Consider the following 20,044-nt stretch of genomic DNA (forward strand, 5'->3'; position numbering starts at 1 on the left):
ATTTAATGAACTTCTGCACATATATACAGAAGTACGAGGGCTGTCCCGAAAGTTCGTAGACAAGTCTATAATTTAATGAAAATTGGTCGTATCTATGTAATATTTTGATATTTTGCTTAAATATGCATTTGCTTTAAATACCTTTATTAATAAAGATGACAAAACTGATATTTGCAACATACCGATCACCATGGTAACATGAGTGACGGTTTACGGAGCACTTTGATACTATTTCAATAGCCATTCCTATAAAACGTTTTTATTACATTCTTTTCGGTGGTTTATAAAAATATATCAGTGAAAAAAACCCTGATAATTTCACTGATTTAAACAGTGAATTGGTAATTTCACTGTTTTGAATATTTGAGCCCGTTACGTTGTTTCAGTGAAATTCAAGCGTTCACAGTACTGGAAACCAGCTAAATGACGTCACGTTGTATTATTATTTGGCTCCCTTTTCATTAAGTTCTGGGAAAAAAAAGTCTTTTTAAACGTTTCTTTGCATATAATAAAAAGATAATTTGTTTAGTTTAATTTAAGATTGAATCATATTTCACCTCGTGAACACCAAAAGTTCATATTATACCTTATGATGCTCACTCGGTGAAATATAGTCCGATCTTACACTGAACTGTTCTAGATTCTACAGATCAATTTTGTGTATAACCACGTGCTGTTTTCTTTGGCCAAAAATAAGTTTGAGCTTGTTAAAAGTCCGACGCAGTAGCGGACGATAGTTTGAAAGAATAGCTAGCATCAAGAAACAAGAGGGCCATGATGGCCCTGTGGTCGCTCACCTGTATATAGGCCCCTGGAGCGGGGCCAGTTTAAACCCAAGGCTTTTATTTGAGCAAACTTGGCAGACACCCATTAGAAGATGTTTCATGATGTTAAGTTTTTACTACACACATGTAATGAAAAACAATGACCTTCCCACCCCCACCCCCTGGCAAAGCCAATTTTAATCCGAAGGCTTTTATTTGAACAAACTTGGTAGACACCCATAAGATGTTTCATGCAGAACATCTTAGCTCTAGCTCGTTGGGTTTTTAAAAGAACATTTTTTTTAAGTTTTTACTATACACATATAGTTAAATACAATGACACCCCTGGGGCGGGACCAATTTTGACCCCAGGGCTTTTATTTGAACAATCTTGGTAGACACTCATTAGAAGATGTTTCATGCTTAATATCTTAGCTCTAGCTCTTTGGGTTCTTTAAAAGAAGATTTTTTAAAGTTTTTATTATATGCATTTTGGGAAAATCAATGACCCCCTGGGGCGGGGCCAATTTTGACCCCAGGACTTTTATTTGAACAAACTTGGTAGACATCGATTAGAAGATGTTTCATGCTAAATATATTAGCTCTAGCTTTTTGGATTCTTTAAAAGAATTTTTTTAAGTTTTTACTATATGCATATAGGGAAAATCAATGACCCCCAGGGGCGGGGCCAATTTTGACCCCAGGGCTTTTATTTGAACAAACTTGGTAGACATCCATTAAAAATGTTTCATGCTTAATATCTTAGCTCTAGCTCTTTGGTTTTTTTAGAAGAAGATTTAATTAAGTTTTTACTATATGCATATAAGGAAAATCAATGACCCCTTCGGGTGGGGCCAATTTTGACCCCATGACTTTTATTTAAACAATCTTGGTAGACACTTATTAGAAGATGTTTCATGCTTAATATCTTAGCTCTAGCTCTTTGGGTTCTTTAAAAAAAGATTTTTTAAAGTTTTTACTATATGCATTTAGGAAAAATCAATGACCCCCTGGGGCGGGGCCAATTTTGACCCCAGGGCTTTTATTTGAACAAACTTGGTAGACATCGATTAGAAGATGTTTCATGCTAAATATATTAGCTCTAGATTTTTGGGTTCTTTAAAAGAAATTTTTTTAAGTTTTTACTATATGCATACAGGGAAAAATCAATGACCCCTTCAGGCGGGGCCAATTTTGACCCCAGGACTTTTATTTGAACAATCTTGGTAGACACTTATTAGAAGATGTTTCATGCTTAATATCTTAGCTCTAGCTCTTTGGGTTCTTTAAAAGAAGGTTTTTTTAAGTTTTTCCTGTATTCATATAGGGAAAATCAATGACCCCCTGGTGCGGGGCCAATTTTGACCCCATGGATTTTATTTGAACAATCTTGGTAGACACTCACTAGAAGATGTTTCATGCTAAATATCTTAGCTCTAGCTCTTTGGGTTTTCTAGAAGAAGATGTTTAAAGATTTTTCTTTTGGTTGCCATGGCAACCAGAGTTCTGCATGGAATCGAATTCTTTGAACAACTTTGTGTGCCCTGTCCTGTTTTTCTTTGGAGTCCTCCTGGGCTCCTTGCCGCTGACGCTTGTTGCTGGGTCGGATGGGGGCTGCGTTCATTGAATGCCGCCTTTCCTTGTCGATCTTGTTTATCATATTTCACACAAGGAACATCCCTGTGAAGTTTCATTATGATCTGCCTTATGGTTTCAGAGGAGATGTCGTTTGAAAAGTGTGAACGGACAACGTACGACGGACGAAGAGTGATCCTAACAGATCACCCTGAGCATATGCTCAGGTGAGCTAAAAAAAGAAGATTAATACAAAAGAAAAAGAAATCTGTTGTGACGAAACGGATGCTAATGTCCTTGTAGACTTGCGCTAATATAAAGATAGTATTATGCTGTTGCTGATTCAATTAATTAAATCTATCATCATTTCGATTTTGAAGATATCTAGGTCTAGTTTAAAGTTATAGAATGATTTTAACAGGTAGATTATTCGTACCAGTAACCAGTAACACAAATATTTTAATTTCAAACTGTTGATTGTTTATGTTACTTTACATTACCTTTACTGATTATAAGGAATAATAATAATAAAATAATGTTAATAAATAAATAAATTATATTAAAAAATAATAATAAATATTGAATTTATATTTATTAATTCAGTATCTTATTTCTGATTTATTTACAAATTGCTGTGACCATGCCTAAACGACGGTCAAAAACTGACTCAAGTTCCCTGGCTGACCAGGTATCCTCCAAGAGACGAAAAAACGTTCCAAAGACGCCAGAAACTGTTCAGGAAAATGGGACATCGGTAGGACCCTCTCAAATTGTGTCGCCCGGATCATGTTCGTCGGTGAAGTCAGTTTCTCCGGTAGAATCAGGTGATATTCCTGTTTCACATTCTGATTATAGTTCCAACTTGATCAGTGCACACGTCCATATGTCTGTTCGTGAAAAGGTATGGCGTAACAATTTAATAGATATTTACTCCTTGTTACAAAAGAATCCTTCAGTTTATAAGCAAAAAGTTATCATAGTTGATAATGAAATAGTAATTTCCAATGAGCAACTCTCAAAAAAGTTGGAGAGATGCCTTTCATATTTTAATGTCAATTTACGTTGTAAGATATCCCCAAGAAGTAGACAATCTCTTAAATATATTTCAAACATCAGGCATGCTGCTACTAAATGGCGTAACAATTTAATAAATATTTACTCCTGTTACAAAAGAATAAAATAGAAAAAACGGAATCCCTAAAGAAAGTCCAACACAACAAAATTGAAAATGTTGCAGGATCGGTCTGATTGAGCCTGTTCATGGACGGTACTGGAAAGTGCAAGTTACCGTCCATGCCCCCTAGCACCGGCTTAAGCAGACTTCAACATTTAACAAGAAACGGTGAAATTTTGAATTAAGAAACATCCGCAGATGTGTTCATACGGCGGTTATCATGGAACCTTCAATGTGACAGAGAAGTGCCATTCCATGAAAAGCGGCTTATGGTCCCACAAGTAAAAGAATGCTTTTGCCCTAAACGAGAAAACAATGGGCGGTACTAAATAAAATGGAATTTTGAAAGGTGATCGGAGGATTATCTAAACTGATAATCCTTCAGTTTATAAGCAAAAACTTAGCACAGTTGGTAATGAAATAGTTATTTCCAATGAGCAACCCTCAAAAAAGTTGGAGAGATGCCTTTCATATTTTTATGTCAATTAACGTTGTAAGATATCCACAAGAAGTGGGCAATCCCTTACAATATATTTCAAACATCAGGCATGCTACTACTAAATTTGATGGATGACACAGTATAACAAGCTGTTCCGTTTGAAAAAGTCTGTTAATGAAACTTTAAAATGGGAGACAATTGATCCAGAATTATGGATGACTTTCTTTAGGGATTCTGTATTTTATCTATTGTATGCAGCCGTTGCAAGTCCTTAGTAGTACATTTGTTTCCCCTTTCTCTAAGATATGTTACCCCTTTAACAACAAAGGGTTTGCAACAACAGGTCTTGCCCTTTTCTTCATAAATGTTTACAGTGTCTTGGCAATCATCCTGTCGTATTCTGTCATGTCAATGCGTCTAGATACCAAGGTCGACAATCAAGTTATGCACCGAATATAAGGCCTAACAATATCCGTTTCAGGAATGCCACCGCTCCTTCGCAGATACCTAAATTCGCTCAAGCCCCAAGAAGGCCTATGGGACCTAGGTTTTTCTTTGAATTCCTGGTCGGTTACAGATTGTTTGTCATTTGGTGATTAACGTGTCGTTGCCCTGTCCTTTTTATGTTTGGGGTCCGTCCGCCTGGGCTCCTTGCCGTTGGTTCTTGTTGCTGGGTCATATGGAAGTTGCGTTCATTGAACGCCGCCTTTCCTTGTTGATCTTGTTTTTCATATTTTTTACAACCATTACAACAGACTCGAATATGAACTTACTTTCAATGATTATGACAAAGTTATTAAATCAACAGATGATACTTCAAGTTATACAATCAAAAATATATGTTTGGAATTTGATATGGTGTCTGACGCAGAACTTGCAAGAAAAATAAGACAACAAGTAGATGGTAAAGTGGTTATTTTATATGACAGAATACTAAAATAGATAAATACAGAATCCCTAAAGAAAGCCCAACACGCCAAAATTGAAAATGTTGCAGGCTCGGTTTGATTGAGCCTGTTCATGGACGGTACTGGAAAGTGCAAGTTACCGTCCACGCCCCCTAGCACCGGCTTAAGCAGAATTCAACATTTAAACGTGAAATAGTAAAATTTTGAATTTAGAAACATCCGCAGATGTGTTCATACGGCGGTTATCATGGAACCTTCAATGTGACACTTCCGTGCCATTCCATGAAAAGCGGCGTATGGTCCCCAAGTAATAAAACGCGTGTGCCCTAAACGAGAAAACAATGGGCGGAACTAAATAAAATGGAATTTTGAAAGGGGATCAGAGGTTATGAAGCCTGCGTATCACAGATTAGACGTCAAAAGACAAATTTAAAAAGCAGGCAACATATCCTAAGGGTGATTCAACATTATTCAAGTAGGAATATTGGAACCACCCAACTAAAATAGAAAAAATACTGAATCCCTAAAGACACAGAAAAATAACTAAAAACAAAGCTGATACGCTTTGGAATATTAATCTAAATGTTCCAGCTAGAAGTATGAAAGGTATTAGAATAATAGATAACTGACTACGACAAAGATGACGATTTGTTTATTTTATATATTTTCAAAAATGGATTTAACACAACCGATGACGCTTGTTGCTGGGTCGGGTGGGGGCTGCGTTCATTGAACGCCGCCTTTCCCTGTCGATCTTGTTCATCATATTTTAAACTTCATTATTCCGAGAACACCTGTATTTTCCAAAAATATTATCTCCGCAAGAAAAAATGCAGCTATGCGGGTTGGTTACATGGTCCCTTTCCGACGCCACCTATTTCAAATTTAAGAGTGAATCCTATTGGTTTAGTTCCTAAACGCTCTAGCGGATGGAGGCTCATTACCAATTTGTCATTTCCGACTGGCGAGAGCGTAAATTATTTCATTGCTCCCGAAATTAGACATGTTTAATACGCATTTTTTGATGAAGCTGTCAATATCGTCCAAAATTTAGGAAAAAGGGCATTTATGGCAAAAGCCGACATAAAATCTGCTTTCAATATTTGTCCTTGTTGGCCTGGTGACTTTGATTTGCTCGGGATAAGGTCAGATCAGGGTTTTTGGATTCAAAGATATTTTTGCTTCAGGGGTCTGGTTGTGCATGCTTTTTTTGGGGGAAACTTGCATCATTTTTGGAATTTTTCTTTAGGGATTCTGTATTTATCTATTTTGTTAAAAAAGAACAAAAGAAAGCTCAACGCGGCAAAATTGAAAATGTTGCAGGCTCGGTTTGATTGAGCCTATTCATGGACGGTACTGTCAAGTGCAAACTACCGTCCACGCCCCCTAGCACCGGCTTAAGCAGAATTCAACATTTAACATGAACTGGTAAAATTTAGAATTTTGAAACATCCGCAGATGTGTTCATATGGCGGTATTCATGGAACCTTCAATGTGACACGTTAGTGCCATTCCATGAAAAGCGGCATATGGTCCCCAAGTAAAAAAATGCGTGTGCCCTAAACGAAAAAACAATGGGCGGAACTTAAATAACAAGATTAAAGATGAACAAGGCAAAGGCAACGTTCACAGGACGCCTTAAAGACAAAATTATGGGTTTAAAGCTTGCACCAGTTTTTAAAACCCTACGTCTTCGACTTTACGGAATGGTCGTAAATCTTTGATAATGATTGAGCTTACTTTATTTGTGATGGACATAGCTCTCTGGGACGAAGGCTTGTACTGCTCTGCTTTCTTAAACATGTCCACAACAGTTGGCTGTTAAGAAATATTTGTAAAAGAAGTTGGTTTCATGATTTTGTGGTGTATCTCTAAATGTGTCTGTGAATGGTTCCACCCCATCATTTTACGTTCATTTTACAATGACAGTAAACTCAACTCCAATTTTTCTATCCAATATTTTCAATTGTTTCATTTGATTGTCGTTTCCTGTTTAAGGAAAAATGCGGCCAAACAGTACTTTTTCCTTTCATATTTTGTACAAGGTCAAACGAGTCGGCCATTTTGCAGCCGATACTGCGATCTGGATCTGTTCGACGACTGCCCAGTTTGCTGATTATTGCACAACCGTACCTTTCCGTTTTGAAGGGCACGTTAATTATAACTTTTTGAAGTTTGAAAGTCCATTTTGATTGAAATTTGTCCCTACAGTCCGCAATCGTCATCCGCACTGCATGTATCTTATGCCAGTACTGGTACCGTGCACAGATAAAGTATACGTAAGAACTTCGATATCTGCTACTCGCGCAAAAAAGAGTTTTGATGCAAATTCAAAGCTATTTAAATGAATTTCTGTATTGTACAAAATCCTAAAGTGATTAATTGAAAAAAATGATTATTATAAAATACCGGTTTTTTGAAATATGATAAACAAGATCAACAAGTAAAGGCGGCGTTCAATGAACGCAACCCATACAAAAGTCGTACCGCGGTACGAATTTTTTTTTCATATTGCAATGTTTCGGTTAACCGGTAAACCGTTACACCCTTCGACTATTTACAGTTGTTCAAAGACTATTATTACAGCCACGGAATAACATTTACGTTTAAAGAGAATTTTGTTCCAACATAGAATCAGTTTTATTTTCTCTGTAATGAATTTTGACATAACCTATTCTTGAACTGTAATAACATTGCAAGGCATGGCTGTTTGTTTGCCATTCGTAATATAATATCGCCATAAGAATTGTCAAGAGTATTCTTGCAATATTCAGCTGAATAAAGATTGATGTCTTTACTGTTTTAGTTTCCTATATTTGTAAGTTATTTTTATTTTCCAGAAACTATTTTTATAGTTCAAACACGGATGATTGATTTGAATCCTGCACTTTCTGTCATCTGTTAAACAATGTAGATTTTTACATTTTGTAATAAAGAATTGAAATAATGTTAAGCTTTTAAAATGTTTTACTGTCGCCAAGAAATTTAAACTTTACTTTAACATTTATAAACACTCTGTTTAAATGGTGATTTCATGTATAACGGTAAAAATTTGAAAGCAAGCATTTCATGAAATACTGATAGGGTATTCTCTTAGTAAATAAACTATTTAAAGAAATGTTCTGTCTGTTCTATACTGATATGAGAAAAAAACATGTATCTATTTATACAGCTTTTCATTTTTCTGACTGTGTTTGCATGACAACATCAGCTGTTCTTACTCTTAAAAGGTTAAAGAAATTTTGGGGAGAGTAATTCCAAAATATACCGAACAAAATCCCATGTAAAGGTTGTGTTCAATGAACGCAACCCTATGCAAAACCATTGAAAATATTATAAATTATCTTATAATGACAATAATGACACATTATGAAGAGAAGTGTATTTTGTCATCATAATGACTTTCAATGAAATTGTTGTACATAATTCGTAAAATGATGTTAAGCAAAAGTGCTTTTTCTGTAAAATAATTGAACTTGTTTAGAAACATTTTAATACGCATAGATAAATCTTTTGTGACTTAATGACGTTTTTCCAATGGTTTCTTTTAACTTTTTATGATTATTCACTTTTACAAAATACTTGCAGTTTTGAACTTAAAGGTTTATTTAGATGCAGCTGCAAATAAAACTAGTCAAATAGATATGTCCTATAGATGACCCGAGAAATATACGAATCAAAGATTTCTTGCCTTTATTTTGAATTTATACTTTATATGAGTCATAAACATTCTTTCAAATAAATCAAACACCGACATTGTCTTACTATATATTGCCACATGAATTAAACTACAATCTTGTCTCTAGCATACTTAATACAATTCATGTAGTGGGAGCATACGTAATTATTAAGCCAGGACCAACAACATAAACTGAATGCAAGGGGTATGGTCAATATTTTAAATCTTAGATACTAATATCATGTAAAAGATACTAATATACGCATAATTAAGGATATTTTGTTTCGTAAGTTGAAGAATATATTTTTTTAATATTAAGATCCAGAAATTGATGTGATCATTTCTCAAAAATGATAACGGTCAATAACAAATCAATTCTCAAGCATTAAGCTTATTCAATTTATGTAGAGATTTCGACTTCTATAACCAGGGTTAAAAAAAACAACTTCAATTGATACAAGACATAACTTGTTTGTTAAGGGCTACATCTCACATAGGAAATAGTAGGAACGACTACAAACGTTATCATTCCAACCGTTACTCCAGTCCATGCAGTCTTCTTCACTTCCTGCACCACCATTGCTAGGTCCTCCATCCCGCCAATTAGTGTAAACAAATGGTTCACCAGTCACCCAGTGCCAATGTCCTTCCTGCACACTATCATATCCTCCCAACCAGACATAAGTTACACCCTCGTATGCATTGCTCATGTTGTGTGCTCTGTTAAGAAAAGCATGCAGAAGGTGATTATATTAACATTTTGCTTTCTTCATTAATCTCTTAACCATAAAATCTGTCAAAATATAAAGTAAACTGTTTGTCACCATAAAAGCGGTAGTTATGAATGTCACAGATTGAAAATATACGTTAATGGCAGTTGTGGTTTTCCAAAGTTTTATTAAAGCGAAAGCATCGTTCACGCGCGTTTTTATTCGGTTGCGTTTAGTTTTAAGAGTGTATGTTTAACTTCCGGTATTGAATTGATGAAACTCAACAATTTCCGTCACTGATGTACATTGTCGATCTTACCCGTGCAATATTGTGAACACTGGTCGCTCATTCTATGTTGTACGATAATACTTGTCCAATTGTTTTATTTGTTGTAAATATTTCTATGTGAGAAAGATATCCAATAGTTTTTTATTTCTGAGCACTTTTTGCTTTTCCTGTCCCGCTCACTCTTTACAGTCATCTATCACAAATAAGACGTATAGTAAAACAAGTTAAATTTATTAGATTTACTGCTAAATTTATTTCAATTTGTATTGAAATTATGTATAAAAGTAAATATATTCAATAAACGCTGTGGTAAGAAATAATTTCATTAATATAAGATATTGAATGTACATCTTATTTATGTATTTTTGTATTTTCTTATTCCGCGTCAATTGGTTTATAGTGTTATTTATTTCATTGTATTTTGCACATCTGCGGATGTTTCTTAATTCAAAATTGTACTATTTCATGTTTAAATGTTGAATTCTGCTTAAGCCGGTGCTAGGGGGCGTGGACGGTAACTTGCACTTTTCCAGTACCGTCCATGAACAGGCTCAATCAAACCGAACCTGCAACATTTTCAATTTTGCCGTGTTGGGCCTTCTTCAGGGATTCTGTATTTATCTATTTTACGATCACATCCGTGTTATTTGTGCCGTGTGGCGGCTGTAAAAAGTCTCCCCGTACATTTAATCAATGATGTTTTATTTTCGATCCTTGAAGATCGTTCAGCACGACATTATCGTTGTGCGTGTGGTATTTTTAGTTTCAACTTTTCGGCATTTTCTAGTTGGGTGGTTCCAATATTCCTACTTGAATGATGTTGAATCACCCTTAGGATATGTTGCCTGCTTTTTAAATTTGTCTTTTGACGTCCTATCTGTGATACGCAGGCTTCATAACCTCTGATCCCCTTTCAAAATTCCATTTTATTTAGTTCCGCCCATTGTTTACTCGTTTAGGGCACACGCTTTTTATTACTTGGGGACCATACGCCGCTTTTCATGGAATGGCACTACTGTGTCACATTGAAGGTTCCATGATAACCGCCGTATGAACACATCTGCGGATGTTTCTAAATTCAAAATTGTACTATTTCATGTTTAAATGTTGAATTCTGCTTAAGCCGGTGCTAGGGGGCGTGGACGGTAACTTGCACTTTTCCAGTACCGTCCATGAACAGGCTCAATCAAACCGAGCCTGCAACATTTTCAATTTTGCCGTGTTGGGCCTTCTTCTGGGATTCTGTATTTATCTATTTTTATATGTATTGTACTATTATATTTTTAGACCATTTTTACTTGGGATTAATAAATACATCGAACTTCGCCCAGAGTTTGTTTCTATCCAGTGTGGAAATATTAAACCTGCGACATAAGTAAAAAAACATTTACATAATGTAGAACAACTTACAGGCTTGTTACCTACAGAATAAATATAAAAAAGCGGGTTGTAATACCTAGTCAGAAAGTCTGAAACAATTTTGTCTTCCTCCGGAGCTCCTATCACTGCTAAGTGTGCACCAAGCTGCTGACAGAACGCACGTGCATCATTCCAGTTCTTCTTTTGATTCGGCATGTAGTAGCATGAACCGTTGCCATGTATCCATCCATCTCGACAATGACATGAAGATATAGACTAAAGAAAAGTATACATTGTGATTCATTCTTTTTAGATTTAAATGGTTATTTAACTGTATAATTTGATATGCCAATCGTTAACTTAAGCATCTATGTTTTTGTTTGATAGACATATTTTATCTTTTCCTTTCCGTTTACCTGTCTGCCTTTGAATTAATTTTCTTTATTCCAATACTGTCGGTCAGGTGAGGGCGATCTGTTAAATTTATTTCTTTTTTTATAAAATTTTAGTTCTAGTAAATTATCAAGTTTATGAAAATATTGTGCGGCACGCTTTTGAGGTAGATATCATTTGAAGAATGAAGATCACTGAAGCGATGTTAAAGCAACAAAGGGGAGGAGATGAACAACAGCACAATTGGTTTATTATTGTCTTAAGTTAGTTTATTTAAGCTTAGCCTTATAGTAGCTTTAAAAAGTATTACCTTCAAAAGCTTTATTTCTTCCTCAAGAAGTTTCACCTTATCTTGAGTGTCAACCAAGCGCTGTTCAAGAACTGGACATTCATCATTAGTCTCTAATAAGATCCCATCACATAAACGAAAAATTAGAAAAATGATGATGTTTCCAAATAAAAAATTCGCCATGCTGTGTGAATACAAATTATAAAATAGACAAAAATACTTTTGAACTTAATAAGATAAGGAAGAACAGGGATGACTTGAATCTGTGTTATCTATATTGACCTGATGATAGATCAAAGTTTAAAATTTAGATCCATCTCATAGATGATTTATAACGTGTTATCTATATATTGTTTATGTAACAACGTAGGACGAAGACAAAAGTGTTCTATTAACGTTCAACTATTTAACTATGAAGGAAAGAGAATAAGTATAAATGAAACGCAAAAGCACTCATACCAATTGTAAATATATTAATAATTGATTATTTCATATTTGCTTGTTTTAATAATTTACTGGTCAAAAAAAAAAACAAAAAAAAAAAAAAACGTATTACTCTGCAATGTAAAACTATTGTTTCTGTCACACTCAAACTATCGACCATATTACATTTACAATTATCAACATCCTTAAAATACAGGTAGCCAGAAATACAACCAAAAGGAGACATAAGAGTAAAAGGCGCATGCGAAGCATCGACAAAATCCACAGGAGACGCTTCCGGGAGGGAGTAAACGAGCAGTTTATTGGCGCTATATACAAACGATTTTACATATGTTGAAATCATTTTGTGTTCACGATTTGTTTCTTCCATTCTTAACACACGTACTGTACAAATGTCAAAATTCTTCGCGTGAGTAGGGTTTAAATATGCTTAAAATGTGCAAAGTATCGCTAATCATGTTAGATTCAGTCATATGTTATGAAAAGGAAGCCAACATGTAAAACAAATGCATCGTTGTTGATGTTGTTACAAATTATATATAATGCTTGACATTTAAAACAAACATGACACATGCATATCAAACCAAACCAAAAGAAAATAATCAATTTCCGAGAACAGAACATAAACGAAAATTATTTAAGTTTCTTAGATATCCTACAATATGGAATATCTCTAATTGCAGAATTAAATGTAATAATTTAGTTAATAGAATTTCATCAAGACAAATATGAAACAAATTGTCAAAAAAAAAAATGCAAATATAAATAAATGAGAGCACATACGTTTCCTCAATTGCAATCAATCGAAAGTCCTTTTTTTATTCAGTGTTTTATTGTCAACTATTTAAGTATGATCGTATATCATCTCTTGTTTAGATTCAGCTTTCATTTTCACTTGGAAACGGCAAAAGAAACATAAGAACAAAGAGAATGATATTACGAGGCAAGTAATTAAAAAGGAAAGCTTGAAACAATTAAGCATGCGTTGTATTTACTTCCGATATTAGAATATTATACTCGGATAACATATCTAGCCTACTAATTTATCTTTGCCTTAACATTTACTTCTGTCTTATTAATGACAAGGAATCTACTGGGTCGCTCCAGAAGACATTTTTCATCAATTACATATTGATCATTGATGTTGTGAATTTAATTATTATCCATGTTTTACGCACTTCAACGTTATCAGAAAGGACTGTTTTAAGATGCAATACTTTTAACTATAAATTTTATTATGATGAATGAACATACGTTATAGTTAAAATAATAATATTGACAGTATTCCTAAGGTTAGATGTTATACTTAGCAAATATTGATAACATTGTATTGTTCATATCGTGTACACTGAGAGGTATATTTTAATTTTATACTTAAACACTTACCAGTCACAGTCATAACTAAGCCTTCTTTCAGCTTTCAGTAAAAATTTCAGTCAAGTCTAATACTTTAACTTGTGTTATGCCGAAAATTATCCTAATTTTGGGGTTATTGCCTTTTGTTCTTTTTTAAACTTTGTTTGTGACATAATTTTAAAACTACAAGCGGTATCAACAAGAAAATTAATTGTTTAGGAATATAGATCTCATGAAGTAAAAGTGCAATGCATAAGAACCTTAACTCTGTCTTGCCTCATTTAGGAGTTATTGCTCTTTTTTTCATTTTTACACTGTTAACTTTGTCTGGGACATAACTCTGAAACTACAAGAGATATCAACAATGAACTACTTCTCTGTGTTCAAAACCTTTTCGGGGAGCATCACCCGGTTCGACCGACTCTTGTATTTCATTGCAACGAAGCATAAGACAGTATGACTATGGCACATTTTTGTTACATAAATTTGAAAATGATTACAAATTTATGTAACGATTTTTTTTTGTTTGGATTTTTACGGCACGTCAACACATAACTGGCCACATCGTGTCGAATGCTATAATAGGCTTAAAATATTATGTAAAGCATTGTAAATGACAATAGAAATGAGCAAATTAGATCAATTATGTTTTTTTTATACAATTCCATCAAAACACATAATTGATTATTTAAAAGAGATAGATTTGTATTCTAGGATCTAATTTGCTCATTTCACCATCTCTATCTCTGTCAAACCGCCGTGATCAAACAGTTCTTCTTCGATGCCGAATTGGACATACTTTGTTTTTTGAAAACTCTTGCATTAAGAAACATTTGCAAATCAACATGTATCTTTTAGTGTTCAAAGAGTGAAAAAAGGGTATCTCTACAACTTAAAAATGTTAATATTTCCGGATAAGTGGGTAAACATATTATTACTATATCTAATATTATGCAAAAAAATCAGAATTATATCCCGATTATTATTACAAGATGATATAACGATGAACATAGATATATATAGATGGATGAAATATATGACCAGTTTTCTTAACTAACCCTTTTTCAGTTTTATAAAATTCTGGAAACAAAGTGATCCCTCGGAAGCATCAATCACAACAAAATAACATAAGAATTGCAGACTCGGTTTTATTGGGTCTGTACATGAGGGATAATGTATAAGTGCAACATCCCTCACGCCCCCTAGCACCAGCTTGAGCGGTACTCAATTCTCAACACTTTATAGTTTTGGCATCAATGATCCCGAAGGACCAGAAAATATAACAACACTGAAGTGAAGTACGAACTTTTTTCAATAAAATAGAGAAAAAAGGAATCCCTAAAGAAAGCCCAACACGGCAGAATTGAAAATGTTGCAGGCTCTGTTTGATTATCGCTGTTCATGGACGGTACTGTCAAGTGCAAACTACCGTCCTCGCCCACTAACACCGGCTTTAGTAGAATTCAACATTTATACACAAAAATAGTAACAATTTCAATTTAGATCCGCAGATGTGTTCATACGGTATTATGGAACCTTCAATAATACAAGTAAGTGTCATCCAATGAGAAGCGGCGTAAGGTCGCCAAGTAAAAGAAAGCGTTTGTCCTAAACAAGAAAACAATGGGCGGAACTTAACAAAATGGAATTTTAAATGGGGATCAGAGGTTATGAAACCTGCATATTACAAGACATATTTATATTTATATAATTAACAAACCAAAGGAAATTAAACCATTAGGCCTTCGTTTAAAAGATGATTTAGATAAACTTAAAATTAATCCTGTCAGTATCCTTCAAATTGACGATGAGGATGTTCCACCTTGGACTTATAATTCCCCTGAAATAAATATTAACCTTTCAAATATAAAAAAGTCACCAAATTCACATGAACATTTAAAAGAGAAGTTTCTAGCAATTAAGAAAGAACATGAAAATTTTATACATATTTATACAGACGGTTCAAAAGAAGGTTGCAAAGTAGGTGCGGCTGTGTTTGAAAATAATTTTACATCTAGTATGAGATTACCAGATAATGCATCAATTTTTACTGCTGGAGCAAAAGCTATCGATTTAGCATTGTCATACATAGCACAGCATACACACGATAAATTTGTAATATTTTCTGACTCGCTTTCTGTTTTAATATCCATTAAAAATAAAAAATCTGACAATATCATGGTTAAGAAACTTCTTTTACGATTTCATGATATACTAAAAACAAAATATGTTAAATTATATTGGATTCCAAGTCATGTAGGAATACGAAGAAATGAAAAAGTAGATGCTTTAGCTAAACAATCATTAAATTTTAAAAAAAACTGACTTATTGTTACCTGCTTGTGATTTTAGACCGGCTATAAATAAACTCGTATCATCTGAATGGAAAGCAAATTGGGACAATGCCGTTTTTAATAAACTTCACGATATAAACCCATCTCTTGTGTCACCATCTCTATCTCTGTCAAACCGCCGAGATCAAACAGTTCTTCTTCGATGCGAATTGGAAAGCACTAAAATTACCCATTCTTATATCCTTACAAATGATAATGCCCCTTTCTGTGTAGGTTGTAATGAAAAATTTTACTGTCAAGCATTTTTCTTCTTGAATGTCATGATTTGTCACAGGCCCGTAATAGATTTTATCCTGTAAATTCACTCAAAGACTTTTTTAATACAATTCCATCAAAAAACATAATTGATTATTTGAAAGAGATAAACCTGTATTCTAGGCTCTAATTGTCATTTACAAAGTTTAACATAACATTTTCAGCCTATTATACCATTCGGCACGATATGGCCAGTTATGTGTTGACGTGCCATAAAAATCCAAACAAACAAAATCAACATTATTCAAGTACGAATAATGGAACCACCTAACTAGAGAAATGCCAAAAAGTAAAAACTTAAAGTACCGCAAACCAAAACTTTCAGATATGATATTCTTTGTTTTTCTGTTTAGTTTTATTTTCTAATATGATTTCAAAACGATTGTTTTTTAATGAAAGATAAATTCACCTGAAGCTGTCGAAAAAATATCGGTCGTTGTTTTATATAACTGATACAAATGCTTAACTTAAATTGTCAATATTTTCAAATAAAATAATAAACTTTTAATACTAAGCATATATTTGTATTTGTGTCGACATTATTATAAAATTAATAATAAAAACTATTTTAGATTGACTTTTTGATATTGTCCATTATACATATAATAAATTAAATAATTATTTGAATCCTTATAATTGTGTGTATAAATAAAATATTATGGTTATAAATTTATTCGCTTTTAATGTTTTCTTTTTAAAAAATAAGAATTGTATTATTCACATGAAGTTCTTAAAAACATCAACTATATGGTTTCCCGCACTAAGTGACAACGTATTATAAGCATCTGTTTTAAGTTTACAATGAATGTTAAGTATTAAGATATATATTCATAATATGCTTAAACACATTCTATAGAATTTTGAAAAAGTTAAGTAATTTAGTGAAAAGTTGTGTCTTTGGGATTTTGCTATTTTAGGATAATTCTGGAACCACCATATGAACGTTATCAACACATAAGCGCAATTCTGCAGTGCTGTAATTTTATCTTCTTTACAAAACGTTTATGGTATTTTTTTGATATTGTGCAGCTTTTACAGACATTTATAAATGACAATGAAAACGACCCATTTAAGTGTAGTTTCCGTCCGAGGGCAATATGTAAAAACAAGTTTTGTGCAAGTACTTTTGAAGGAGTAAATAGTATATCCCTGGTCTGAAATCGATTTTTTTATACAATTCATATAATGATTTAAAATTGTTTGCATTCCGTAAATAAACTTTTTCATCTGAATGGAAATGAAATTGTAGATGCTTTAGCTAAACAAACATTAAATTTAAAAAAAAAAATATGACTTATTGTTACCTGCTTGTGATTTTGGACCGGCTATAAATAAATTCGTATCATCTGAATGGAAAGCAAATTGGGACAATGCCGTTTTTAATAAACTTCACGATATAAACCCATCTCTTGATATGTCACCATCTCTATCTCTGTCAAACCGCCGTGATCAAACAGTTCTTCTTCGATGCCGAATTGGACACACTAACATTACCCACTCTTATCTCCTCACAAATGACAATGCCCCTTTCTGTGTAGGGTTGTAATGAAAATTTTACTGTCAAGCATTTCTTCTTGAATGTCATGATTTTTTCGCAGGCCCGTAATAGATTTTATTCTGTAAACTCACTCAAAGAACTTTTTAAAACAATTCCATCAAAAAACATAATTGATTATTTAAAAGAGATAGGCTTGTATTCTGGGATCTAATTGGCTCATTTCTATTGTCATTTACAATGTTTTACATAATATTTTAAGCCTATTATAGCATTCGGCACGATATGGCCAGTTATGTGTTGACGTGCCGTAAAAATCCAAACAAACAAACAAACAAACAAACAAAAGTAATCAAATTGGGACAAAGCAATGTTTAACAAACTTCAGGATATAAACCCTTGCCTTAACGTGTCGCCATCTCTATCTCTTGCAAACCGCCATGGTCATATGGTTATTATAAGTTGTCGAATACACAGTAAAGTAACACTTTGTCATCTTTTATCAGGCGATGGTGTTTTTTTTTTATTTTGATAAAAAAGATCCCCTGTCGGGGCCTTTTCCTAAATGCCATTTTATCTTGCACTTTTTTAAATTTAAAATTTTTGTTTAAAAATTATTTCTGTTCGGGCGCCGGTATAGCCAGTTTTAAAGTCAATTTGCCGTTAAAACCCAAAAATTTAAAACTTACGATCAGACGTTTCTGTTAAAAAGTTACCCCTAAGGTTTGAGTATTTAAAAAATTATTTGTCAAAACATTACCTTTTCATTCCCCCGTATTTCCTTTCCCTGCCTAATTTTTCAAAATAATTAATAATAGTTTTTTTTTAAATTACAAAACATTTAATAGATAAATAAAGAATCCCTAAAGAAAGCCCAACACGGCAAAATTGAAAAAAAACTTGACATTTTACTTAATGAATCTATGATTGTAGCTTTATTAATTATCGAATCCATCGTAAAATTAGAGAATTGTCACAGGTCATACTTTTCACCAATTTATTTATTTTTCGTTTCGTTTCGTACATGTTTGGTGAAAATGCAAGTATTAATTTCATATGGAGATTGTCATTTATTTTACATAGGCATGCCTGTCTGTCTGCTGACGTTGGCTTGATAGCCCAAAAAGGTTAAAATCTGCAAAATATTCTTAAAAATATCTTCTTGCCTGTTTCTGACTGATTATTTTATTGTATATTTATGATGCCGACATTCAGAAGTCAAATCTGTTTTTACATCCAAATTTTGTAATTCGAGTTCGCTCTTTATACAGCCCTTTTCTACCCTTCTTGAACTCCGGTTATCATCTGCTATTTCAAAGTTAATCATCGTTCTTATGAGTTAGTAGGAATTTTCTCAATGATTTATTTCGATGTGCCCTTCAACCTTTTTTTGGTACACAAAGACTTTCGATCGATATTTTTCTTAAATTTTATTTCTGCAAAACGAGCGATGTGCCACATATGAGTGTTTTAAATCAAACTGCCCCTCTGTTATAGGGTTTTTTTTCTTGTATCTTCTTTTCTATATGACTCCCTTTAATTCAATTTTTTCTTGTGTTCTGTTTGTGTCCAAGACGACAAATTTATTGGAGATTTCTTTCCTTATGCTTTCCCTTTACACGTAAATTTCCCTTGGTCTATTGCATTTCTTCAGGCGTATTTCTTTCAATGCAGTTGTTAATTCTATAATTCTTCTGTATGCCTTGGCCCTGTCTTTAAGCTTCTTTCTTCGGCCATTGTTTTGAGCGGCCTGCTGACGTCTGTTTTCTGATCTTTGTTCATCTGGTGTTGTTGGTGGAGTCATCATCTCTTTCCACTATTTGAGTCTTTTGGTTATTTTCCCCTGACTTATTCTCCAAGCTCTACTAGTCTTATTTTGTTCTCAAGGAGTCATATCTTCGATTGATCTAACAAGACCTCTTTCTTTAGATATCGTTCATGTTATTTTCGCTTATACTGTTCATATTTAACCAAATCAGCCCTTATTCTTTCCCTCCACCTAACTTTTTAATACAATTCCATCAAAAAACATAATTGATTATTTAAAAGAGATAAACTTGTATTCTAGGATCTAATTGGCTCATTTCTATTGTCATTAACAATTTTTTTTACATAATATTTTAAGCCAATTATAGCATTCGGCACGATATGGCCAGTTATGTGTTGACGTGCCGTAAAAATCCAAACAAACAAAAGTCTACCTAGCTACCCTTTCCTTGCTTGACTTCCTAATTGTGCAATTTGTCTCCTTTTCAATTGAAGTAAATCTTAAGTGTCAAGGATATGTTCAAACAAGGTAATAGCTCTGCAGGCCCATTCAAAATTTCTTTCACTATCACCACGCAAAAGCTCAGTAAATTGTATCTGAAGACTACCAAGACACTTGTTCATTGCGTCAACTTCACGTTGTAAAGCTGAAAAATTGATATATTATGTAAAATTTCATGCAGATTTAATTATATTTAGTCTATAAAAGGGTTATGAATTGTTTAAGATAAATAAAAATTAACAATTAAAACAAATTTATTATCATTATGATACTGATAAAAATATTATCATTT

General features: G+C 33.4%; 1 protein-coding gene across 1 annotated transcript; it reads right to left on the reverse strand.

Annotated features, from left to right (window-relative positions):
* Nucleotides 1-6,537: 6,537 nt before the first annotated feature.
* On the reverse strand, nucleotides 6,538-19,287 carry LOC132723534 (CD209 antigen-like protein C). The gene is made up of 5 exons (XM_060708265.1): nucleotides 19,103-19,287; nucleotides 11,601-11,763; nucleotides 10,995-11,173; nucleotides 9,061-9,259; nucleotides 6,538-6,678 (listed from the first exon to the last, which is right to left on the reverse strand). Exons 1-5 carry the CDS (start codon nucleotides 19,285-19,287, stop codon nucleotides 6,538-6,540), a joined length of 867 nt encoding a protein of 288 aa, XP_060564248.1.
* Nucleotides 19,288-20,044: the final 757 nt, after the last annotated feature.

The sequence above is a fragment of the Ruditapes philippinarum genome, unplaced genomic scaffold, assembly GCF_026571515.1.
Source record: "Ruditapes philippinarum isolate M1 unplaced genomic scaffold, ASM2657151v2 ctg169_1_1_1_1, whole genome shotgun sequence".
NCBI classification, from domain to species: Eukaryota; Metazoa; Mollusca; class Bivalvia; order Venerida; family Veneridae; genus Ruditapes; species Ruditapes philippinarum.

Excerpts from the sequence above, each read along its gene's own strand:
- LOC132723534 (XM_060708265.1), bottom strand. The coding sequence starts at position 19,287 with ATGACTCCACCAACAACACCAGATGAACAAAGATCAGAAAACAGACGT. Across the intron at positions 11,764-19,102 it reads AGACCAAGGGAAATTTACGT|CATGGCGAATTTTTTATTTG; the intron begins GTAAAGGGAAAG and ends GTATTCACACAG. Across the intron at positions 6,679-9,060 it reads GTAACGGTTGGAATGATAAC|CCAACTGTTGTGGACATGTT; the intron begins GTTTGTAGTCGT and ends ATTTCTTAACAG.